This window comes from Macrobrachium rosenbergii, chromosome 37 (assembly GCF_040412425.1).
Source record: "Macrobrachium rosenbergii isolate ZJJX-2024 chromosome 37, ASM4041242v1, whole genome shotgun sequence".
NCBI classification, from domain to species: Eukaryota; Metazoa; Arthropoda; class Malacostraca; order Decapoda; family Palaemonidae; genus Macrobrachium; species Macrobrachium rosenbergii.
In genome coordinates this window covers 10,446,563-10,473,697 of record NC_089777.1, presented here as the reverse complement: position 1 = coordinate 10,473,697, position 27,135 = coordinate 10,446,563, and the positions used below count along the sequence as shown (strand labels likewise).

Here is a 27,135-nt window from a genome sequence, read left to right as displayed (position 1 = left end):
GAGAGTTTCCACAGCATTATACGCCGTACAGAAAACTCGAATGCATATTTTACTTGTTGTTCTTGAGGGCTCGATAGATTCTTAAAATTTGTAAGTTATATATTGCTACTGCTACTAGTAGTTACTAGTACTACTAGTAGTAGTTACTACTACAACTACTACTAGTTACCACTACTACTACTACTACTAGCACCGGTCGAGATTTTCCCGCATTTTTATAAACCCATCCAAAAATATCCTTAGCTTAGTAAGCAAAATTCCACAAAGTAGAATAATTATGTTGTGACAAAGTAGAAACTCCAGAAGAGAGTTGAAGTATGGGTATTACTATCACTGACATTTGGAATTAACAAAAATAATCAAACATGAGCTTACGGAAGCGGCCAACCTCCGCCAAGGCTGAGAAAGCCACATTTACATCCTTGTTTTAGACGCGGACGCCTACCTAAGTGGAATCTCTTGTTGCCCGTCACGAGTTCCACACCTGTCAGAATCATGTCAACAAACAAACAAGTAAAATATACACCGAAGAACTGAGTTTCCTCTACAGCGTATGATGCTGTATGGGCCGCGGCCCATGAAACTTTCAGCCACGGCCCGGTGGTGGCCTGTCCTATAGCGTTGCCAGACGCACTATCATGCTAACTTTAGCCTTAAATAAAATCCAGGCTACTGAGGCTAGAGGGCTGCAAAAGGCAAGACAACCATCTGGCTAAGTGATATCTTGGTACCTCAACGGTAGGTCAGTGTTGTGACAAATAGCTCACACTAACTAGAATCTTGGGCATAAATAGCTCACACTAACTAGAATGCTAGGCATAATAGCTCACGCTAACTAGAATCTTAGGCCCAAATAGCTCACACTAACTAGAATCTTAGGCCCAAATAGCTCACACTAACTAGAATCTTAAGCACAAATAGCTCACACTAACTAGAATCCTGGGCATAAATAGCTCACACTAACTAGGATCTTAGGCCCAAATAGCTCGCACTAACTAGAAACCTAGGCATAAATAGCTCACACTAACTAGAATCCTAGGCACAAATAGCTCACACTAACTAAAATCTTAGGTACAAAATGCGAACGGAGAGATTGCTACTTAAAGACACCTTACTGTAAATATTCAGGGAGGGTATCTACCGTCTAATTTTTGCCTACGGAATGAAAATTCTGTAGAGGTAGAAACACTAAGGAATGAGACCTCTTCTTCTGGTATCCATTAATTAAGAGAAAGCTAAGAGACATAGGCAAAGTCAAGTATTTTTAGATATTTAGAATCTTAATCATATCGTCACTGGGTAATGCTCGTTTATCTCAAATATCTTCCAAACTAATTATTTGATCGAAATGGTGCTTTGACACAATGTACAAGACACCTCCCGCTAATTTTTGGTAATGTAGTGCATTGTCAAATGGTGTTAGTTAAGGTGTTTACTCTTGACTTTTAAAGGCAAAGTCGCATGAGTCAGCAGGAGTAATCTACCAAACCGAACGTCCGTTATCCCCCATAGACAGGAAAGAGGGGGAGCGGAGATGGGGAGGCCAGGAAAGTGGGTTGAGGAAGGGATGAGGAGGAAGGGAGAGGAGGGACGGGATGGGGATGAAGTAAATTCGAATTCATAGTTTGGCGATGCTTGGCAACACCATGTAAGTCCAGAGTAAGCGCCTCAACTAAAGCCATTTGACGATTCACTGTATTACCAAAATTAGCGGGAGGTGACTTGTACACTGTCAAAGTACCATTTCGATCAAAGTACTTTGAAAGATATTTGAGAAAACGATGACTCGCGGTCCCTGAAATGGATAGTGGGTCAAGCGGAAACTATAGGTTTTTCAGGAAACGATCCTAAATACCTACCGTCCTTGCCTGTTGTCGAACTCTGGCTTTCGCTGTTGAGGCGATGCTTGTAAAGTACAAGAGAGAGAGAGAGAGAGAGAGAGAGAGAGAGAGAGAGAGAGAGAGAGAGAGAGAGAGAGAGAGAGAGAGGAGGGGGTGCAATTTCAGAAATGAATTCCGTATTTCACTGCATATTGAAGCGTTCCTTCAGATTATTCTCTGTAACTTTATTACGCACTAATACTTCAGTAGAGATATTTATGTACAAACATTATTCAAGAAATTATTTTTTGCATTAATGCTACGGTAAATACCATTGCATATCAATCTTATTTAGAATGATATTGGCAGATCCCATTACTCCCACCTATCCACTTGCCGTCCTACCTGTATCAAGAATCTAAACGATTGAATAATTTTTTTGGGTCGAAAAGTTAATCGCGTAGAAACAGAAGATGGCGATGAATCTCCGGGATTTTTACGACCCTCTTTTCTCTCTCATGACCAGATGTTTTGGAACTTCTGGCTCCATTCATGGTATAAAGTCCCGGAGAACTAATTTCACACTTCCTTATCTTTTTCGGCGAGTTATAAAAAAATATTTGATCCCAATTTCCGCCTCCTCCTCCTCCCCTCCTCCTCCTCCTCCTCCTCCTCCTCCTCCTCCTCCTCCTCCTCCTCCTCCTCCTCCTCCTCCTCCTCCTCCTCCTGACTTTGGAATCCAACTTTCATTTTCCTCTTTAACTTGGTATCAGCTTACCACATCGGTGCTTTGTGGGCTAAAAAAAAAAAAAGAAAAAGAAACGGGGATGGGTGAGGATTTTACTTCTTGGGATTCATCTCCGAGGTTAATGATGCTTCTTTTTTTGTGCCTCTGAAAGTTGGGTGAGTAAATGTTCTAAGTCGCTCTTTCAAGTGACTTGTAAGTTTTCAGTAAAAGAAAACTATTGTGCGCGCCTTGTCTATCCGTCCGCACTTTTTCCTGTCCGGACTGTTTCTATCCGTCCTCAGATCTTAAAAACTACTGAGCCTAGAGGGCTGCAAATTGGCATGTTGATCAATCACCCTCCAATCATCAGACATACCAAATTGCAGCCCTTTAGCCTCAGAAGTTTTTACTTTATTTAAGGTTAAGGTTAGCCATGATCGTGCTTCTGGCAACGATAAAGGATAGGCCATCGCGTGCCGTAGTTAAAGTTTTATGGGCCGCGGCTCATACAGCATTATACCGAGACCACGGAAAGAGAGGTCTGTTTTCGGTGGCCTTGATTATACGATGTACAGAAAACTGGACTGTGCCGAAGAAACTTCGGCGCATTTTTTACTTGTTTTTAATTGTTTATTCTTTAACTATCTGTCCTTAATTGTTTATTCTTTAACTATCTGTCCGTGTCGATCGTTGGTGTAATAATTATGTTGATTGTTTTAATAGTTAGTTTGCATATCGAGTACATTAAAAGGAAATGCAATTGCATTCCGATTCATTTCTGGTGTGTTTTTGCAGTATGCCTTAAACCCTTTAAACAGAAGGTCTTCCTTCCTTATATATATTTTTCAGGAAATTCTAAAATATAATCTTGTTTATTTAGTTCACATGTCTTATATGTCAGGTCCTTTTAACACTAAAAATCAGTTTTCCTTTTTTTTTTTTTTTTAAATTCCGCACCAATGCCTAAGCCTCTGCAACTTTATATATTTTTCAGGGAGTTTCCAGAGTATAGTCGTCTATTTATTTTACATGTCTTTTATGTCAAGTCCTTTTAACATTAAAGTTCAATTTTCTTTTTTTCTTTTTTCATACCGGACCAATGTCTACGCCTCCTTGCAGCTTTATATTTTCAGGGAAAAAATTGGTGTTTATTTAATTTAACATGTCTTGTATGTTAGGTCCTTTTAACATTAAAAATAAATTTTCCTTCTTTTTTTTTTATTCCGGACCAATGTCTAAGCCTCTTTACCACTTTATATATTTTTCAGAGAATTTCCAAAATATAATCTTCTTTATTTAGCTCACATGTCTTGTATGTCAGGTCCTTTTAACATTAAAGATCAATTTTCTCTTTTTATTTCCGGATCAAAGTCTAAGCCTCTTTGCCACTTTGTATATTTTTCAGGGAATTTCCAAAATATAGTCTTGTTTATTTAGCTCACATGTCTTGTATGTCAGGTCGTTTTAACATTAAAGATGAATTTCTTTTTTTTTTTTTATTTCGGACCAATGTCTAAACCTCTTTGCAACTTTATATATTTTTCAGGGAATTTCCAAAATATAGTCTTGTTTATTTAGTTCACATGTCTTGTATGTCAGGTCCTTTTAACATTAAAAAATATTTTTTTTTATGTTGGACCAATGTCTAAGGCCCTTTGTATCTTTGTATATTTTTCAGGGAATTTTCAAAGTATAGTCTTGTATATTTAGTTCACATGTCTTGTATATCAGGTCCTTTTGACATTAAAGATCAGTTTTCCCTTTTTATTCCCGGACCAATATCTAAGCCTGTTTGCCACTTCGAAGAAAATACATTGTATTTTGGCTTTTGTTTTTCCAGGGGGCCATTTAGCTTGGTACGTCGATGTGTCCACAGAGAATCTGGTCAACAATTCGCAGTGAAAATCGTGGATGTGGCCAAATTCACGTCCGCGCCGGGTCTCTCTATCAACGGTAAGCCCGGTTGTTGTTTTGTTTTTTTTTCCTTTGGTGCTTATGTAAATTTTCTTTCGCTCAAAAGTTCTTTCACTTATACTTTTCTCCGTGTCTTTCCTTAGCCTTATCCTTTCCTCCATGTCTTCCTTTCACTTTATATTTTTCTCCATGTCTGTCTTTCGCTTTATAATTTCCTTGGTGTCTTTCTTTCGCTGTGTATTTTTCTTCAGGCCTTTCTTTCACTATTGTATTTTTCTTTTTATATTTTTCTCCATGCCTTCTTTTCACTTTATATTTTTCGCTCTGTCTTTCTTTCACTTTATATTTTCTCCATGTCTTTCTTTCTCTTTGTATTTTCTCCATGTCTTATTTTCTCTTTATATTTTTCTCCATGCCTTCCTTTATTTTTATTCAGTTCTGAAAACGGGTTTTTGTGGTGGGGACGGGGGTGAGGGGGAGATTCTTTGCTTTTAATATTGCCGGCAGTATAATTATTTGTGACGTCGATGCCGTTATACAAAAAACGTCAGGGTATTCTTTGCCGTTCATATACAAGTCTTTTGTTTTTGTTTTTTTCAGCGGGAATAATTTCTACCTTTAATCTCTTTTAGTTTTCTGTCAAAGAAAACTATTGTGCCGGCTTTGTGTGTCCGTCCGCACGTTTTTCTTTCCGCCCTCAGATCTTAAAAACCACTGAGGCTAGAGGGCTGCAAATTGGTATGTTGATCATCCACCCTTCAATCATCAAACATAGCAAATTGCAGCCCTCTAGCCTCAATAGTTTTTATTCTGTTTAATGTTAAATTTAGCCATAATCGTGCTTCTGGCAACGATATAGAATAGGCCACCACCTGGCCGTGGTTAAAGTTTCATGAGCCGAGGCTCATACAGCATTATACCAAGAGCACCGAAAGATAGATCTATTTTCGGTGGTCTTGATTATACGCCGTACAGAAAACTCGACTGCGCCGAAGAAACTTTTTTTTTTTTTTTTTTTTTTTACTTGTTTCTGATTCATACACTGACCACCATTTTGCTGTTATTTTGGAGGTTACCTGGCTGTGACGTAGGCATGGTACTTTATTTCCATTCATTCAAACCTTTCGCATATAGCGACGGAATGGTAAAGATAGCTCGTGACTGATTGATTGATTGATTGTAAAGGCTGGTCAAAAGCTCCCAAGAACTCTTGGGGGTGGGGGATGTATTTTGTCTTTTTCTCAGTAGAGGTCTTTTCACCGTATTGCTTCACATTGGAGTATTTTAATTTAGCTGATGTACCCATTTGGGTTCCGGTTGATTCGGACTGAGGGGGAGAGAGGTTCCCATTTCGGCGACTGGAACTCATTTCCGATTCGCCACCATCAGCTGATGAATTGAAGTTAGTTGGAAGAAGAAGAAAGAAGAAGAAGAAGAAGAAGAAGAAGGAGAAGAAGAAGAAGAAGAAGGAGAAGAAGAAGAAGAAGAAGAAGAAGAAGAAGAAGAAGAAGAAGAAGAAGAAGAGGCGGTCCATTAGCATAGGCTTCTCGAGTATCGGACAAAGACTCGAAATGCGGGTTATGAGATTTCAATTTCCCGATGTTTTGGTAAATGTAGGTTAAACTTTTGTTAGATAGACTTTTACGACTGCTTGCTTGTGGAAAAAAAAAAAAAAAAAAAAATTCGCCGAAGTTTCTTCGGCACAATCGAGTTTTCTGTACAGCCATTTCAGCGTATAATCAAGGCCACCGACAGTAGATCTACCTTTCGGTGGTCTCGGTATAATGCTGTATGAGCCGCGGCCCATGAAACTTTAACCGCCTTCAACATTTCGCTACTGTATATTATATATATGTGTATATATACTGTATATGTGTACTGTAAATATATACATATATATACATACGCACATGCGTATATAATTATATGTAGAATCTACTGGTCACTTTTACCAGATACATATGTAATTGTAATAGCCACAATGCCCTCTTAACTTCTCGAATTCGTCGCGCTTTTTTGGATATGCTTGTCACTACAAAGCCGTAAAATCCAAGCGCAAGAAATTGTAGAGACTTTGATGCCCGGTCGCAGAAGAAGGCAACGTGACCTCCTTGTGATTATGGTGACGCGGGTTCGTTTCCGCTTGATCTTACGCGACCGGGCATCAAAGTCTCTTCAATTTCTTGCGCTTGATCTTACGGCTTTGTAGTGACAAGCATATCCAAAAGCGCGAAGAATTATAGAAGTTAAGAGGGCATTGTATATATTACAATTATATGTATGTATATATATATAAATATTATATATATATATATATATATATATATATATATATATATATATATATATATATATATATATATATATATATAAACCACGCCCCTTTCGTTCTTACTTATCATCTCATTATCCTTCCTCAAGGAATTCCACCCTGATAATCAAGTTCGTTCCGGCCTCTTTTCTTCAGATATCGCCGCCTGCAAATCCGCATTAACCTAATTGAATATAATCTCCTCAGGGCACCGGATGAAATTATAACCCGCTCGTATTGCGCCGGGAAATAGGGATCCAGGAACATTCCCTTTTATCTTTTAAATAAGACCTGTGCATATGAATACGTCAGGAACTAATTGGTAATGCCAGAATCCGTTTCTCGAAGGACCTTTGAAAGTTCGCGTTGTGTCATTGTTTTTCTGGAGGGGGAAAGTAATTTGTTATATAATCTCCATTGGGGCTGTATTTCCGCGTCCTCACCCCCACCTCACCGGCCCCCCCCTCCCACGCCATCCGGAAATTAATTAAAAAGATAAGACGGTTGTTAATTATTCAGTATCTGGTAATGGTTATGTCCGGTGTATTGATGGTTGGTGTCATTCCCACTGACATTATTTCTAGTTTTGTTTGGTTGTAGTTATTAACTGGGTTATTATTTCTGATGGTTGTGTAGCCATAGCGTCAAGAATGATGGTAATATAACATATGATCCAGAAGGCAATGACAAGTATATATATATATATATATATATATATATATATATATATATATATATATATATATATATTATATATATATATATATATATATATATATATATATATATATATATCTAAATGATGGGCTAATTTCTAAATGAGGCTATTAATGTCTTAAGTTCTTTATAGCAGAATCCATTGCCATTTATTTTTTCAAATGGGATATTCAGTCTTTAATACTGATTCATTTATTTAAAAATAATGTAAGTTTTAAAGATTTTGGTAGTTAATTTCGCTGGTTTTCCTTATAATTTTAAGTACGTAAGATTGTTTTCATCTTTTGTTGAGAGTCCTTGAGAAACTTAACTGAACCCTAATTTATTATTTTTAGGAGTTCAGAGTTCAGTTCTAAACCTTTATCTATCTGATAAGGGTCTGTAATTTTCATCAGTGCAGATGATTTACAATCCAGTGCTATTTTTGTGGGTCCACAATAGAGCTCACTCAGTATTACATGCTTCATAGTTGCAAATACTACTCTTAATATAAGTTTTGCTATATAAGTATTATAATTTATTAGTTTTCTGTAAAAGAAAACTATTGTGCCGGCTTTGTCTGTCCGTCCATCCTCAGATCTTAAAAAGTGCTGAGGCTAGAGGACTGAAAATTGTTTTGTTAATCATCCACCCTCCAATCATCAAACATTTCAAATTGCAGCCTTCTAGCCTCAGTAGTTTTTATTTTATTTAAGGTTAAGGTTAGCCATGGATCGTGCGTCTGGCACCGCTAGAGGTGCCAACCACCGACGCATCTTCAAAATTGGCCGCGTCTGGGGAGCAACTGAGTGCTAACAGGTCGTGGCTGAGAGTTTCATATTGCAGCACCTCGAGAGTTTCATGCAGCATTATAACGCTGTATAGAAAGCTCGATTGCGCCGAAGAAACTTCGGCGCATTTTTTACTTTTATTCTTATGTTAATCTGTGAAAGTGTACTCTTAAGTTCTGCACCAATTTATGAAATTTGTCTAGGCCAGTGGTTCTCAGCCTTTTTTTTTTTTTAGCCCATGCACCCTTTCAACATATGTCAGAATGTTATCCCCACCCCCACTTTCCAGAATTATCTGCCTCAAAAGGTGCATTAGAATTAATATGCAACAAAATACTAACACAAACACACAAGCTAGCGGAGAGAGAGCCCAGCGTGACCTCTCAGTAGTGCGGACCGATTCGCACTGCGTTTTGTGTGGTCCTGGAGCCAGTTTGAGCCTGCCAATCTGGTCTGGTTAAACTATTTTAATAATAAGAATAATGTGGTCACAGTTCCCCCCGCCCCCAACTCTGAAATTCCCCCCTTGGGAGGGAATTTATCTGTGGTTAAGAACAACAGATCTAGGCAGTTATTTTAAGGGAAGACCGTTGGTACCACAAGTATTGGCAAATTTCTACTTATTGCCGTCCACTTATGGTCTCAGCTCGAGTTCCTATTTAGACTTCCCCACCCCCTCCATCTGTCTCTTGAAGGACACTGAAAGAAATTCGGCTGATAACCATGACTATGCTACCGTGCTCTCCGCCATCGTGTCCAAACGTTAATGCTGATTATTTAGGTATTTCAAGAGACCTGCCTAGAATTCTCTACTTTTTGCGATACCAAAATTGCTACCCTAATACTATTCTCTTTGCGTTTTACTACATTTTACCTGTTTATTAATTTATTAATTTTTGTTTTTTTAATAAATGAGATCTTTTCTCTCTGTATTTCCCTTTACCTCCTCTTACTTCTTCCTAATGAACACTATATTTTTGGGAAGCTTGAATTTCAAGTCAGTAGCCCCTGTGGGTATGTTACATATGGATACGTTTCAGCTTCTGAATAATAATAATAATAATAATAATAATAATAATAATAATAATAATAATATATGGTGCCTCATCACTATGTTATGACTGGAAATAATGAGTAAAAAGCCATAATAATGTAAATGAGAGACTGTGTTTTTAACTCCTTTTCTGTATTTTGGAAAAATACAGTCTTTCATTTACATTATCGTGGCTTTTTACTCAATAATAATAAAATACGAAAATCACCTCAGGGCCGGTGGAATAATAGCGCAATCATGAAGCGAATCAATGAAGAGAAAGACACGCGAATGAATAGAATAATGTTGTATCAGAATATTGTGCACTTCTTAATTTTCAGGAAAAATGAGGTTTGTGAGGAGTGCCGTTATAGCTGCATAGTTGTAATTGTTTTTATCTTTTTTTTTTTTCAATTGAGCATTTTCCCCTAAAAGCGAGTTGTTCTAGAGATAAACCCAACGTTCATTACCACATTATGCGTTATCTGCTGAATCGTGGATGCACCCTTACGCAAAAACCTTTCACAATATTAGCCGCGTCCAACCCCCCCTAAACACATCATCATTACCCTCTAAAGTTGCATGCAGTCTCGCCCTCCTTAGCTATTAAGGTCGTTCCTGTTGATTAGGAGTTCTCTGAAACAACATGATATATTGTGTGAATATTTGCCGTTTTATATATCTTGACGGTAATTAGGGAGAATCATGTGATATAGCGTAAGTTACCAGCCCAGACGAAAGAATTTCGATTTCAGCCCTACTTTTATATCCGCCAGCGTCCTGAGGATCTATTTTACTTAAGAGTTTAAACCAAGGACTCTTCCTATAATATGTAATGTATGGAAAGATAAAATATGGAGACGATATAGCACGAGGCTGTAGTGAAATCGTAAATAGTGAAGGATCTAGTCAAACATGGCGGCATTTCAGATTCTCAGAGGCAATAAAAAACAGAATTTTGGCAGCTGGAAGGTTTGGGGAAGGGGGGGGGGGGAGTTTGACGATATTTTTTTTTATTATTCTGCGTAAAAAGTAACGTTCGTCGTGAAATTTTACCCAGTACTAAGTGTGGTAAGCGCTTTATTGAAAATTATATTTGATTACAAGTTTTATATTTCTTGCATAGGAAATTTAAAAGTGTTATACTCTGCCAAATGCGTGAGTAAATTTAAGCGTGTTTCAAGAAGAGGATTCATAAGTACGAGGTGTGTTACGCTGTATGTCGTATGCAAGATTTCTAGAAAGTAAACAGTTTGTCAGAAGCGAGCGAACGAAGTCCTTGACAAGACAAGGCATTAACTCCAGATAGATACTTGACGCAGCTAAGCGAAATTTTCTGTCCGTCACCAACTTCAGCCATCCATATCGGAGAAACCCCCTCACCCCCTTTTATCCTCCTCCTTCCTCCCTCTTTTATTCGTCATCTGTGTGTCATTGGGTTTCGTCTAGAAGTCGTAAACCGTCCAAAATCACATCTTCCGTCCGTCGAGAAGTCTGGTAAAAAAAAAAAAAAAAAAAAAAAAAAAAAGTCTCTGGAAGAAGCTTCGGTACTTCGGAACTTTTTGACTTTTATGATCAATCGCTCGTTCGTTCGGATACGAGTTGATAGATGCAAATTATATATATGTGTATATATATATATATATATATATATATATATATATATATATATATATATATATATATATATGGAGTCAGCAGTTTGGCCTTGGCCTTTTTCCTTCCACTTCCTAGTTTTTCTTCCTTAACTTTTTTATTCCTCTTCATTCTTTCTCGGCCCCCTTTTCGTCGAGCTTGTTCCTCTTTTTCTTCTCATATCCCGTCCTGGTCTCTTTCCGTCTCCACGGTCCAACAGCCCTAACCCCTTCCCCCCCCCCAACTCACGTAGCCCAAGCTAAGAGGAGTTTGACTGGACATACCTTCTCGTTTCCCTTCCCATCCTTTCTTGCTCACATTTCCTCTACCTCCTCTTCGTCTCCTTCATCTTTGGTCTGTTCCATTTCCTCTTGCCTCCTTACACTTTTTCCAGTAGGGAGTAGTGCCGTCAGTGCGCCTCATGAGGTGCACTGTAGGCATTACCTAAGGTTCTTTGCGGCGTCCCTTCGGCTCCTAGCTGCAACCTCTTTCGTTTTTTTTTTTTTTTTACTGTACCTCCATTTACCCCCATTTATATTCTCTTTCTTCCCTCTTATTTTCCATCCTCTCCTCTTAATTGATCCATAGTGCAACTGCGAGGTTCTCCTCCTGTTACACCTTTTAAACCTTTTACTCTCAATTTCCTTTCCAGCGCTGAATGACTTCATAGGTCCCTGCGCTTGGCCTTTGGCCTAAATTCTGTATTCTTCTAATCGTACACCTTTTCCTCAGGTATTCCATCCTTGTCACCTCCTCCTCCTCCTCCTCCTCCTCCTCCTCCTCCTCCTCCTCCTCCTCCTCCTCCTCCTTCTTTGAACACACCCACACACGCAGCCAAGGCTCTGCTGAGATAGACTTAAAAAGAACCCGGTATACACTTTTGGGTACGACTTGTGTGACCCACTCATACAATTTTAAAAAGCGGCGTTTCCGGGTGACTTGCGATCATCGGATGCGCCGCTAGGAGGAAGAAAAGTTCTGGCAGCCTCGGACGAGGTTTTTGAGGAGGACCTAGGTACTCCTGACGATGCGGCTGCACTCACTCCCCAGGACGCCTTTGAAGTTGTATATCTGCAGGGGATTTTTAGTTTTCTGGAGAACAAAACTGTTGAGATGGCTATTTGTCTGTCCGTCCTCGCTTTTCCTGTCCGCTCTCAGATCTTAAAAACTACTGAGGCTAGAGGGCTGCAAGTTGGTATGTTGATCATCCACCCTCCAATCATCAAACATACCAAATCGCAGCCCTCTTGCCTCAGTAGTTTTTATTTTATTTAAAGTTAAGGTTAGTCATGGATCGTGCGTCTGTCTGGTACCGCTAGAGGTGCCAGCCGCTGACGCATCTTCACTTGGCTGCATTTGGGGAGCAACTGATCGGTGCCCGGTCGTGGCTGAGAGTTTCATACTGCAGAACATCGAGAGTTTCGTACAGCATTACACGCTGTACAGAAAACTCGATTGCGTATTTTTTTACTTTCTTTATCTGTTTTGTGTTCCTTTCTCATGACGTCCTTAAGTTAAATGATTTTGTTGGCTTTTTATGTTTTCGATCCTTAGTCCATTTGGTAGTCCACTTTTATAACACCATTGTTTATTGTAGATTTATTGTCTATATAAATTATTGATTTTTTTATATTTGATTGACACTCCTTTTTTTTTAGACTATTAATATTTTAATATGTGATTGTCACTGCTGTGACGTCTTATTTTATTAAAATTTATTGCCTGTTAAAATCTTTGATTTGTTTTTTGATGCCCAGTGTAATGGCGTACCTTTTTTCATAATGTTTTTGTTTATATATTATCAGCATTTTATTTTTTTTGTCTAGTGTCATGGCGTACGTTTTTTTCTTAATGTTTTGTTTGAATATTATCAGCCTTGTATTTTTTTTGTCCAGTGTCATGGCGTACGATTTTTTTTTCATAATGTGTTTGTTTATACAGTATATTATCAGCCGTGCATGTTGTATGTTTGTCATTTTTTTCGGCAATGTTTTGAGTGCGCGTGGGCTTGCGGAGATCAAAAACTGTGTCTTAGACTTGTCACGAAATCTGTTGTAGAATCAGTTCTTTTGCCTTATCACGGAGTGTGCTAGAGAGAAAAAATAAGAGAAAAAAGAAGGGAAAAGCATATTGAGAGGCAAAAACTCACCTGTAAAGAGATATGATTGCGTGCATTCGTTTCCATTGTCTCTCATTGATCATGATGTTCTTACTCTTGTTTTATATATGTATGTATGTATGTATATATATACATATATATATATATATATATATAATTATTCATATATATATATATATATATATATATATATATGTGTGTGTGTGTGTGTGTGTGTGTGTGTGTGTGTGTGTGTGCGTGCGTGTCTCAGAAGTGTGGGGTTCGATCCGCGACCGTGATGGAACGATTTAAGAGCACCTCATTGATATCCATAGTGCCTCATTAACCTAAACGGCGAATTACATAACTGGTAGCTAGTCGACTTCAGTTGGTCGCAACCACAGTGGACAAACGCGTAGGCTACCACCCTCATCCCTAAAGACTTGCTGATACCCAAGAGAAGTGAACCATAGTAACACTAATTTGTGTGAAAGAAATTGATAGTCGATTTGGACGCATGCTGCCTAAATAAATGCGACCGTAATTTTGTTTGTTTCTATGTCAATCAATTGATTGAGGGCCACGAATTATGATCGCCGAGCCGAGTTAGCATTTAATTTTGTCGGTGATTGGTTTTTGATGCCTACACGACCGGGAAAGATATATGTGAAATTACCAAATTCTATCAGAACAAAGGCTTTGTTTTGAGTGATTGCATTAACTAGCTCCTCCCCCGCCCCTCCCACCCACCACAACCCCTCCACACCCACACATTTCACTTTTTTTGTTTTGTTTTAGATTGTTACAGCGACATTGTTTTAACAATAGGCTTTTCGTTTTAAGTCGAATTGTAGGAATCATGTACGACGGAATTGTTAAAGGGTATTGACTGTAAGTCTGGGAAGAATATGAAAGTCACTCTTACAGGCATGCATGCTGGTCGATGCTTGCTTGTAATGTACACACGCTGCATATGGCTACCACCCTATATCCATATAAATGTATATATTATATATATAATATAAATGTAATATGTAAAACATAATTTTATATACAGTAACACTAATTTGTATGTACAGTGAAAGAAATAAATGATATAATGGTTTCAAGACACGTCGATTTTTAGAAAAAACTTTTACCGGTCTGGGTTCTATTTTTATAGCCATTGTTTCTTTAATTTTAAGTTAAATCTACCCCACAGGGCCTTTAGTTTAACATCTGATTTGTTTTTCATGTTCAATCAATTGATTGAGGGCAAACATTTGAATTTTTTAATATTTTTCAACCGATTACCAACAGTACCTAAACTGCCTTTCTATGCAAGTGTTCTACGATAAACATTTTTACAAGATTTACGACAGATAATAAACAAAATTTACCGGCTGTGATGAAACTAGTACCAAATAATCCAATGACGAAAGATGTTTAAATATAAAGAAAGTCTGCAATTTGATGACCAAATATACCTGTTTAATTACAGAACAAAGGCTTTGTTTTGAAGTGATTAGACTCTCATCGTGGCGTAGTTACCTCCTAAATTATCAAACCCCAATTTTCCCACCCACCACAAAAATGCAAATATAATATCAATTACAAGGATTTCAAAATAATACAAAGCTCCCCACAACTGTCAATACTAGAATCTTTTTTATTTTTGTTTTAGATTGTTCAGTCCACGTCAACACCTTGTTTTCCAGGAACAAAAGGACCCTGAATGTCACTCAGCTTTTTTTTCAGCACTATTTGGTATTCATTGTTCCTTTCTGTTATGATCTTTTTATCTTTTATGTAAAATTTCTTTTTTCTCGTTTTTAAAATCTGAGTCTATTTTTTAATTCTGTTTCTTTTAATTTATAGGGAAAATGGGACACATGGTCCTGAAACGTCAGCACAATAAAGGAATTGAATATGAAAGTCTCCTTCTCCCCTAACTCGATGCTGTTCATCAGGTTTAAAAGCATGCATTGATACTATATATATATATATATATATATATATATATATATATATATATATATATATATATATATAATATTGTGTATATGCCGTTATGCAGGTTCTTTAACATGGACACGCTGTCATATGATGCAACAAACAAAGGAGGAGAAAACATGTAAAGAAAGCTTAATATTTATTATATTTACAAGTGAGTCATCTGTAAAAGATAAAAACCATAAGTACAAAAAAAAGGCCAAAAAGTAAACAAAATATATTAAACAAACAATTAACTATAAACAAAAAGTAAAAAAAAAAAAAGGCAAAAATAAACAACAGCAGGCAGAAAAAAAAAAAAATAAATGTAGGGCACCAAGACAGCCCTAGCTGTGCAACAGGGACAAGAACCACCAACCAGAATACCCCGATGGACAGCCTCATTTTATCAAAGATGACAGCTATATATCATGGTCACACCTCTACGTCGTGTCCATTCGATGAATTTGAAAAACTCGACCAACGTCGACTCCAAATATATGCTATACCTTCGCTACCAGACCCGACTGACGAAAGAAAAACGGCAGCTCATCAAAACAAAAAAAACTTGAAGGTAAGGGAGGCAGCAATCCACAAAAGGAACAAGCGGGAACCAGCAGTTCGCATCATAACGTGATATATATATATATATATATATAATATATATATATATATATATATATATATATATATATATATATATATATATATATATAGATAGATAGATAGATAGATAGATAGATAGATAGATATGTTTATTCATATACAGTCAGTGCCACCACTTCGCCCTAGGCACTAAATCATGAATGACAGGGTGGGCCATCTGTTCACGTAAACAAAAAGTAGTTTTTATTTCATTCAAGTCTGAAAAAGAACTTCTCAAGTCCAGTGGGTTGAAATCCTGATGCACGTTGCCAGGTCAATGGTCGCCAAAAGGTTTTGGTCTCCAAATTCGTTCATGTATTGTTTATTCACTGACTTCAGAATGCAAATTCCCAATCTTCAAATTATGTGATTTCTTATAAATCCTCTCCTGATATCCGTTTGCACTCTCAGGCACAAACGTTGTTTTCTGATTTTAATATCCTTTTGTAAAATCATTATTATCACGCTTCGTATCATTTACATTTTTTATATGTTGTGTGGACGGTCCGTAATTTTCATTTATGCAGATTAGACTCGATCTTATCTTTTAGTTTATTGTAATCGTGAAATCCTTGTCGGCGTAAGATATCCATGTTTGTCAACTGAATGAAAATAATGAATGACTGACACTCAATACGAAAGCTATTTAAACCTACAAGTGTCAAACTCTGATGACTAAGCAGTTTACCGGAAGAGTACCGATTCTAATGCCCGATTCTCTGAAATTACTAATGACTCTGATTCCTCTTGTTCAAATGAGAGCGACCGTAATTGTGTTTGTTTTTCGTCCATTAATTGATTGTGCCCCATGCATTGTAGTAGCGGCGTTGAGCTAAAATATAATTTTGTTGAGACTTGGCTTTTGAGATATGATAGATTGCCAAATCGAATTATAACAGAAGCTTTGTTGTGAGTGTTTGTTTTAACAGAGCATTCTCTCTCTCTCTCTCTCTCTCTCTCTCTCTCTCTCTCTCTCTCTCTCTCTCTCTCTCTCTCTCTCTCTCTGTGGATCCCCACACATTCACTTTCAGAATGTCCCAGCGAGCATGTTTGGCTACAACCCTCGCTCTCTCTCTCTCTCTCTCTCTCTCTCTCTCTCTCTCTCTCTCTCTCTCTCTCTCTCTCTCTCTCTCTCTCTCTTCTCTTTATTTGTCTGTTAATATATATCGCTTGCATCTTGAATATGTATGGTACGTTTTATACAAGCTACACCTTAAGTGTCATGTTTATTTATAATCAGGTGTAAGATATAACATCGAAGTCGACACTGTTTCCCAGATACCAAATAATGGCTGAAATATCGTAATAGCCCCTTACATATATAGAATTATTTTCTTTTTCCCTTTAATATAGAAGTACCTAGGTTGGTATGACCCTGTACGTTCATCCGGTAAACGGGTGATGAAAACCGTTTATGAATAATCTTCTCTCTTAATATAGGTTTCTCATTTATCGCCTTTATGTATTTCAAGGTTTCCATCGTCGTGCCAGTGAGTTGGCCATAGATTTGATTCCGAGATATGCTCATGACAAAACAACAGGTCAGCTTTTGTGACCTCATCCTTGAATTGACTGTAAATCCTCTTGAGAGAGAGAGAGAGAGAGAGAGAGAGAGAGAGAGAGAGAGAGAGAGAGAGAGAGAGAGAGAGAGAGAGAGAGAGAGAAGAACGATCGTACCAGGAATCAGAATTGTTCTTTAACGAAGTCATTTGATGTAAAGGCAGTGTCATACATTTTTGTTATCGACTAGTTGTAGCAAGTCTTGAAGTACCAACTGGACGTGCAACTATTTTTATTTTTTCTGTGGGTCTGACTTAGCCACAACAACTGCATTTTCATATGCCTTTTAGGAATTACCGAATCGAAAGTTGTTTTTGTTTGTAGTTGTCTGTAAAAGGAGGCTGTTGAGGTGGCTATTTGTCTATCCGTCCGCACTTCTTCTGTCCGCCCTCAGATCTTAAAAACTACTGAGGCTAGAGGGCTGCAAATTGGTATGGTGATCATCCACCTTCCAGTCATCAGACATACCAAATTGAAGCCCTCTAGCCTCAGTCGTTTTTATTTTAAGGTTAAAGTTAGCCATGATCGTACGTCTGGCACCGCTATGGATTATAAAATATGTTAAGATAGTTCGATTGTCTCCTTCCGGTGAGTTGGAGATTGCCTGATTGTTTCTCTCCAGTTAGGTAAAGATTACCTGATTGTCCATTGAAAAATATTTAAAGATTGTTTGATTTTCTCCTTTCAAACAGCTGAACGTTGTATGATTCTCTTTCCAAATAGTTCATGATTGTCTGTTTGTCTCCTTTCAGAAAAGCTGAAAATTGCCTCTTCGATTCCTACTAGATAGTTAGATTGCCTGATTGTCTCTTTCCAAATAGTTTAAGGTTGCCTGATTGTCTCTTTCCAAATAGTTTAAGGTTGCCTGATTGTCTCTTTCCAAATAGTTTAAGGTTGCCTGATTGTCTCTTTCCAAATAGTTTAAGGTTGCCTGATTGTCTCTTTCCAAATAGTTTAATTGTTAAATAGTTTAAGATTGCCTGATTGTCTCCTTTCCAAATAGTTTAAGGTTGCCTGACAGCTGAACGTTGCCTGATTCTCTTTCCAAATAGTTTATGATTGTCTGTTTGTTTAAGGTTGTGATTGTCTTTTCCAAAAAATTGCTGATTGTCTTTTCCAAATAGTTTAAGGTTGCGATTGTCTCTTTCCAAATAGTTTAAGGTTGCCTGATTCTCTTTCCAAATAGTTTAAGGTTGCCTTATTGCCTCATTCTGGATAGTTGAAGGTTGCCTGATTGCCAGTTACCAGATGGATATTGTCTCCTTCCAGATAGATAAAGACTACCTGATTTTCTTCTTCCAGATAATTAAAAATTGCCAGATTGTTTCTTTTTTCAACATTGTGAAGATTGCGTGATTGTCATTTCCAGATAATTAAAGATTGCTTTTTTCCTCTTTTTCAAGATTGTTGTAGATTGCTCTGCTTCATTTCCATATTTCAGCTGGTACTTGTTAAAGATTGCTCTGTTCTATGTCCGTATTTCAGCTGGTACTTGTTAATAGTGTCGGTGGAAGGTAGTACTGAATCATTATGACCGAAAGTGTGAATTTATTTCAGACAACATTTTCTGTTAAAGTTGGCAAAAATATCTGCCATTGTCAGTTGTCAGACTTCAGGGTTAAGAGAAGACGCTTGGTGTAGAAAATGAAGAGATCTTTAGAGAAGTCTTTCTCTTTGTTCCGTTCAGGTTTGCTTGTGAGGGAAGTACTACTCCCACCTGAAAGAGGAATAAACTTTCCAAAGGGCATAGAACCTTAAACTGCGTTGACAGTAGAGGAAGGCGTGAGCTGTAATTGAAAGTACTGCTGGCGCTTAAAGGCGAGTAAAGCCCACGGAGAACTGTAAAACTGCAGTAACCGCAAGAGTAGAGGACGCGTGTGTTAATTTCAACTTGAGTTGTAGCCCCTTTGCCGAGAGAGCGGTAATTCGCGCTAACGCCTGCTTCCAGACGATCGTAACTCGACCACACGTTCACTTAGAGCCGCACTGGTGGGCCAAGAGTAACTCGGCGAAACATCACTTAACTTTACACTCGGCGGCGCTAAGTTCGCCGACAAGCCGTGGTAACTTTGTAATCTGATGGTGGCAACGGCACCTCTAACTTTTTTTTTTTTTTTTTACCGTATCAGTTTTTCTAAAATAGTTGTGTGTTTTTTTTTTTTTTTTTGTATTTGTTATCTGATCATTTATTTATTTTTTTATTTATTTCGTTCGCTGCACTTTGTATTCACTTATGGACCTTTAATTCTGTAAGAGGCACCTCCAACTTTGTTTTTTTTTTTACCGTTTCAGTTTTTCTGAAATGGTTGTGTTTTTTTTTTTTTTTTTGTATTTGTTATCTGATAGTTTATTTTTGTTTACTTCGTTCACTGCACTTTGTATTCACTTATGGACCTTTAAATCTGTAAGAGGCACCTCCAACTTTGTTTTTTTTTTACCGTTTAAGTTTTTCTGAAATAGTTTTTTTTTTTTTGTATTTTATTTGTTTCTGATCATTTTTTTTATTTCGTTCACTGCACTTTGTATTCACTTTTGGACCCTCTACTATGTAAGAGATTGCTTGAGATTGCTTGACAAGTTATTGGCCTTTTGTACTTCTACCATAAGAATGGTTTTTCATTCTAATGACTAATAATGACGATAATTGTAATAATTTTATCAACGAACTTCGTGAATAAAACAATAGTGCGTGGATTCCTGCGTCAGACTTACACCACTTCTTCATGAATTATTTTTGAAAAATTATTTAATTGACTTTTCATCTTTTGTTTAAAGTGCGCGAGAAGACCAGTCTGTGAATGGAATGGAATATAGAGTTTAGGCCAAAGGCCAAGCAATGGGACCTGTGAGGTCATTCAGCGCTGGAAAGGAAATTGAGAGTAGGTAGGTTTGAAAGGTGTAACAGGAGGAAAACCTCAAAGCAGTTGCACTTTGAAATATTTGTTAGGAGAGGGTGGATAGCAAGATGGAAGAATGATAATATGGAAGGAGGTACAGTAAAAGGAATTAAAAGGGGTTGCAACTCGAGGCCGCTGCAAAGAACCTTTAGTAATGCCTACAGTGCACCCTGTGAGGTGTAATGACGACACTACCCCTCTACGTTGTTGGAGTGTTTTCAGTATGTCGTTAGTGCCGTCAGTGCACCTCATGCGGTGCACTGTAGGCATTACTTAAGGTTCTTTGCAGCGTCCCTTCGGCCCCTAGCTGCAACCCCTTTCATTCCTTTTACCGTACCTCCTTTCATATTCTCTTTCTTCCACGTTACTTTCCACCTTCTCCTAACAATTGATTCATAGTGCAATTGCGATGTTTTCCTCCCGTTACACCTTTCAAACCTTTTACAGTCAATTTCCGTTTCAGCACTGAACGACCTCATAGGTCCCAGTGCTTGGCCTTTGGTGTAAATTCTATATTCAGTTCAGTATGTCATTTCTCTAGGGGTTAAAGGCCAGACCTTTTTCTCTCCCATTTATTTGTTTTCTTATTCCTTCGGAACTGTGGTCGGTGATGGCATGTGGTTTCCGATTCGTCGACTGTCAAATTAAGAAGAGAGAGAGAGAGAGAGAGAGAGAGAGAGAGAGAGAGAGAGAGAGAGAGAGAGAGAGAGAGAGAGAGCCACTTAAAGGAAAGTAATGAAACAAAGTTGAAATGGATTAGATACTATAGTTTTAAAGTTTCGATCTTGAGAGAGAGAGAGAGAGAGAGAGAGAGAGAGAGAGAGAGAGAGAGAGAGAGAGAGAGAGAGAGCTAATTACAGGAAAGTACTGAAGAAAAAATTGAAACTTAACATAGATTCAATTTTCAACAAATTCCGATTTCGGAGAGAGAGAGAGAGAGAGAGAGAGAGAGAGAGAGAGAGAGAGAGAGAGAGAGAGAGAGAGAGAGAGAGAGAAAGCTAATTAAAGAACAATGAAAAAATTAAGTTTCGATTTCGAATAGAGAGAGAGAGAGAGAGAGAGAGAGAGAGAGAGAGAGAGAGAGAGAGAGAGCTAGTTAAAGGAAAGATAATAAAAAGAATTGAATCGTACCATAGATTAAATTTTCAACAAATTTTGATTTCGAATGATTTTGTTATAAGTTTTTACCATAACGTTTAATGACGGCAAATCCTTTTGACATTTAAGGTGTATCACATAGATTTGCCGGCCTTGCTCTGGAAACACAACGAATTTCGCGGTCTGGAATTGTGGAGATGGTTAATAGCCTCATTAAATATTTCATGAGACCTTCCGTGGGTATTAGTTGCGAAACCCTAATTTGAAAATCATAAGTTATTGAAGCACGATATATTCATTTAATATTTTGATCATTCCGAACAAGGGCTCTCGGCGCCGCGGCAGGAATGATATGTATTTTTCGGTATGATATTATGATCCTTAGTATACCATTTTTTTTTTTTTTTTAGTTTTCTGTAAAAGAAAACTATTGTGCCGGCTTTGTCTGCCCGTTCGCACTTTTTCGTCTGTACTTATCTGTCCGCCCTCAGATCTTAAAAACTACTGAGGATTGATGGCTGCAAATTGGGATGTTGATCATCCACCCTTCAATCATCAAATGTACCAAATTGCAGCCCTCTAGCCTCAGTAGTTTTTATTTTTATTTAAGGTTAAAATTAGCCATAATCGTGCGTCTGGCAACGATATAGGATAGGCCACCACCGGCCCGTGGTTAAAGTTTCATGGCCCGCAGCTCATACAGCATTATACCGAGACCACCGAAAGATAGATCTATTTGCGGTGACCTTGATTATACGCTGTAGCGGCTGCACAGAAAACTCGATCGCGCCGAAGAAACTTCGGCGTATTTTTTACTTGCTTTAAGTAGATTTCCTTATTAATATCTTAACGAACTTTGCCATGTGCAATTTTACTTTGCGATATTTCACAGTGGAACTGGCGTATTCCAATCAACCCGGGCGAACACATCCGGTAGGTAATCCTCTACTGATGATTAGTTTCCGGACTGTCGACCTAACCGCTCAACGTCTCCTCGCTGCTGGGAGAAAGGGAGCTGGTGACTGGTACGATACATGTGAATGCGCTACCGGGGTCTAACCGATGTCAGGCAGGGCAGCCGATCGAGACTACGGTCTACCCCAAAGCCAAATCAAAAGTCCTTCAAAAGAAGGCATCGAGCTTACCCCATACAAAAATAAGGAGGGGGGAGCACTTTAAAAGAAGGAGAATGGATGATGGCTGACAGTTGCCGCCTTACTCAGCTGAAGCCAGCCTCTCCTGTTAGTTCCTCGCTGGGTGAGCGGGTTCCGTTCTTAGCACCACTCTGTTGGTCGCGAGTTCGAATCTCCGACCGGCCAGTGAAGAACAAGAGGAATTTGTTTCTGTGAGATTTTTCTCGGTATAATGTGGTTCGGATTCCACAATAAGCTGTAGGTCGCGTTGCTTGGTAACCAGTTGGTTCTTAGCCACGTAAAAGTAAATCTAATCCATTTGGTCTGGTTAAACTATATCCTTCTCCTGCACTGTCAGATTTGTATCGTCATTTGATGTTTCTTTTTAAATTAAATTTTGGGAGACTGTGCGAAGGTGGTGTATAATTGTTGACACTGAAAAAGAGTTATTTTCTGGTTTGATGGAAGATTGTACTGCCCGTTTTTAGTCCTCTTCACATCAAAAATAGTTAGTAATACGTTCAGACACTTGAGTAGACTCACGGCGCATTTTGTCGTTTCCTATTGGTTGGATTTAGCCACGCCTTTTCACTTAGGCCGGGGCTAGATGGCGCCATGAGCACTGCCTGTGACATTATCCTAAAAAAAAACATTTGATGATTTAGTAAAGTAACCCAAACAGAATTGTGCCATTAGTCTCATGTACGATGTAGTGTTGTGATAGTTATTATCGACCCCTATTTTTACTTTTATTTATTTGTATATATATATTTTTGGCGGTACCACGAACTTCATTTATTGGTTGCTTAGAAGCGCGAATCCATATTAGCAGAATTCACTGAAAAATTCTGCTAATGAAATTAATAGGTAGTGTTTTATATATCCTGGTATGTATTATAAATAAATGAAGAATTAAATTTATGTAGTTTGCTTTGGTTTGAATTTTTTTTCAAGGCCACAGGTAATTTTAAACAGCATTTGAACTCCCGGATGTTAATAAGACTTCAGTAAGTAGTTACCCTGAGGGTTGGTGAGAATGCTTCCTAAGCGTGCTTTATATTTTACTAAAAATTTTAATTTTTAGTGTTTTATTTTTCTCAAGTTTTTATGAAACTTTGTAGGAAGGTACTTTTGGGTTAGGTGACTTATTTCCAATGAATATTTGTGACCTTAATTTTTTTTTTAGGTCACAGGGCTTAGGTGACTTATTTTCACTGAATATTTGTTACCTTAATTTTTTTGTCACAGGTCCATTTAAAAGTCAGTATTTAACTGAACACTTAATTTGTTGAAACATGGTAGGCATCTACTTTCGGGGTGGCTGACTATTTCTCTCTCTCTCTCTCTCTCTCTCTCTCTCTCTCTCTCTTTCTCTCTCTCTCTCTCTCTCTGTTTTACCGGGACCATTTTTCAAGGTACCTTGGAAATTATTTCTCCAAATCTTCTTTACTCGGAGCTTGTTTATTTCAAGGTCACAGGCCAATTCAGATCTTCCACCCCCTCCCCCATATTTTTTTCTTACTTTCGGGGTGGGTGAATATTTCCCCACAATATTTTTAGATATAGACTTTTTCAAGGTCACTAGGAAGTTATTTCTCAATATCTGTTTTTTTCTCTCTCTCCGTTTTCCATTTCTCAGTGTCTGTTTTTTTCTCTGACCGCTTTCCATTTCTCCATATCTTTTTTCTCTGTGACCGTTTTCCATTTCTCCATATCTTTTTTTCTCTGTGACCGTTTTCCATTTCTCCATATCTTTTATTTTTTTCACTGACCGTTTTCCATTTCTCCATATCTTTTATTTTTTTTTTCTGACCGATTTCTCCATTTTTTTTCTCTGGCCATTTCCATTTCTCCATATCTTTTATTTTTTTCTCTGACCGTTTTCCATTTCTCCATATCTTTTATTTTTTTCTCTGACCGTTTTCCATTTCTCCATATCTTTTATTTTTTTCTCTGACCGTTTTCCATTTCTCCATATCTTTTATTTTTCTCTGACCGTTTTCCATTTCTCCATATCTTTTATTTTTTTCTCTGACCGTTTTCCATTTCTCCATATCTTTTTCTCTGGCATTTTCATTTCTCCATATCTTTTATTTTTTCTCTGACCAGTTTTCCATTTCTCCATTCTTTTTTTCTCTGACCACCTTTCCATTTCTTTCTTTTATTTTTTTCTCTGACCGTTTTCCATTTCTCCATATCTTTTATTTTTTCTGACCGTTTTCCATTTCTCCATATCTTTTATTTTTTCTCTGACCGTTTTCCATTTCTCCATATCTTTTTTTTTTCTCTGACTCTTTTCCTATTTCTCCATATCTTTTATTTTTTTCTGTGACCGTTTTCCATTTCTCCATATCTTTTATTTTTCTCTGACCTTTTCCATTTCTCCATATCATTTATTTTTTTCTCCTGACCAGTTTCCATTTCTCATATCTTTTATTTTTTTCTCTGACCGTTTTCCATTTCTCCATATCTTTTATTTTTTTCTCTGACCAGTTTCCATTTCTCCATATTTTTATTTTTTTCTCTGACCCATTTCTCCATATCTTTATTTTTCTCTGACCGATTTCTCCATTTTTCCATTTTCCATTTCTCCATATCTTTTATTTTTTTCGCTGACCGTTTTCCATTTCTCCATATCTTTTATTTTTTTCTCTGACCGTTTTCCATTTCTCCATATCTTTTTTTCTCTGACCGTTTTCCATTTCTCCATATCTTTTATTTTTTCTCTGACCGTTTTCCATTTCTCCATATCTTTTATTTTTTTCTCTGACCGTTTTCCATTTCTCCATATCTTTTTTTCTCTGACCGTTTTCCATTTCTCCATATCTTTTATTTTTTTCGCTGACCGTTTTCTATTTCTCCATATCTTTTATTTTTTCTCCATTTTCCATTTCTCCATATTTTTATTTTTTCTCTGACCGTTTTCCATTTCTCCATATCTTTTATTTTTTTCTCTGAACGGTTTCCATTTCTCCATATCTTTTATTTTTTTCTCTGAACGGTTTCCATTTCTCCATATCTTTTATTTTTTTCTCTGAACGGTTTCCATTTCTCCATATCTTTTATTTTTTTCTCTGGCCGTTTTCCATTTCTCCATATATTTTTTTTCTCTGGCCATTTTTCATTTCTCCATATCTTTTATTTTTTTTCTCTGACCGTTTTCCATTTCTCCATATCTTTTATTTTTTTTCTCTGAACACCTTCCATTTCTCCATATCTTTTATTTTTTTCTCTGAACATTTCCATTTCTCCATTCTTTTATTTTTTTCTGAACGTTTTCCATTTCTCCATATCTTTTATTTTTTCTCTGACCGTTTTCCATTTCTCCATATCTTTTATTTTTTCTCTGAACAGTTTCCATTTCTCCATATCTTTTATTTTTTTCCATTTTCCATTTCTCATATCTTTTATTTTTTTCTCTGGCCGTTTTCCATTTCTCCATTTTTTTTCTCTGGTCGTTTCTCCAAAACCAGATATCTTTTATTTTTTTCTCTGGTCGTTTTCCAAAACCAGATGTGAGTTGAAAGTCCTCCCCATGCTTTTCCTCAGGTTTTGATGAAACAGTGGAAGTCATATGCTTCAATAGCTATTTGTAATTGAAGCTTGATCAAGCAACGTAGGCTTCAAATGGTAGAATGTTTGTCAGAATAAATTATAGTGCAATGCTTTCTATACTAATGCATCTTAACCTTGTGTCATTGTTGGAATGCGCATTGTAATCGTATATGGCATCTTAAGCCTCCTGGACTTACGAGGGTGTCATATTTCCTTTTTCCCACTTTCGTCTAATAAAACGTCACTTGTACTGTCTTAGAGGTCGGTAGCTCAGGTTTAACATGTGCTTGAAGTAGTCTGAAAAAAAAAAAATTATTTTGCATTTTTGTTTTTTTTGTGTTTTTTGTGTGTTTTTTTTTTTTTTTTTGCTCCCATCCATTAAGAAGCAGCTTATGAAACAACCCAGACAATAACAACAAAGTTTATTTGTTTACTTGACACTGCACTATCCGTCCCTAACATAATATGACTCCAGTGCCCCTCCTGAGACAATGCGCCCTGGGGGCACTCTCAGTGTTTTTGTTCGCACTCTGCTCTGCGCTTTCGCCCTCTGTCATCCTTTGTGGTGTTATGCATTCTGGTGGAGGAGGAGGAGGAGAGGAGGAACGGCTCGTCGGGATGAAAGGGAGAGAGAGAGAGAGAGAGAGAGAGAGAGAGAGAGAGAGAGAGAGAGAGAGAGAGAGATAGAGAGGGAAAGAGAAAGAAACACACTTACAGACATTTATATATAGAAAGAAATATATATATATTATATATATATATATATATATTTATATATATATATATATATATATATATATATATATATATATATATATATATATATATAGAGAGAGAGAGAGAGAGAGAGAGAGAGAGAGAGAGAGAGAAACACAGACATTTATATACATATATATATATATATATATATATATATATATATATACAGACATTTATAAAGAGAGAGAGAGATATATATATATATAGAGAGAGAGAGAGAGAGAGAGAGAGAGAGAGAGAGAGAGAGAGAGACACATACAGACATTTATAAAGAGAAACAGAGAGAGAGATTTAGAGAGAGAGAGAGAGAGAGAGAGAGAGAGAGAGAGAGAGAGCTTAGTGACAGTTCAAAAGAGAGAGAAATATACGGGAATGCCGGAAGAAACAGGGGTTAGGCAGATGGATAAGAGGAGAGAGAGTTCGTAACTAAGTGACTTGATTACCACACAAAAGGGGAAAAGAAGGAAGAGGAACGAACCCAGGCATATTGTC

At 37.4% G+C, this 27,135-nt stretch overlaps 1 protein-coding gene across 1 annotated transcript in view; it reads left to right on the top strand.

Moving 5' to 3' along the window:
- Window positions 1-4,262: 4,262 nt before the first annotated feature.
- LOC136825112 (peripheral plasma membrane protein CASK-like) overlaps window positions 4,263-27,135 on the top strand; it is an 833,202-nt gene continuing 810,329 nt past the window's right edge. The window contains exon 1 of the mRNA XM_067081155.1: window positions 4,263-4,500. Within this exon, the coding sequence (XP_066937256.1) occupies window positions 4,263-4,500 (238 nt within the window). The remainder of the gene's footprint in view (window positions 4,501-27,135) is intronic.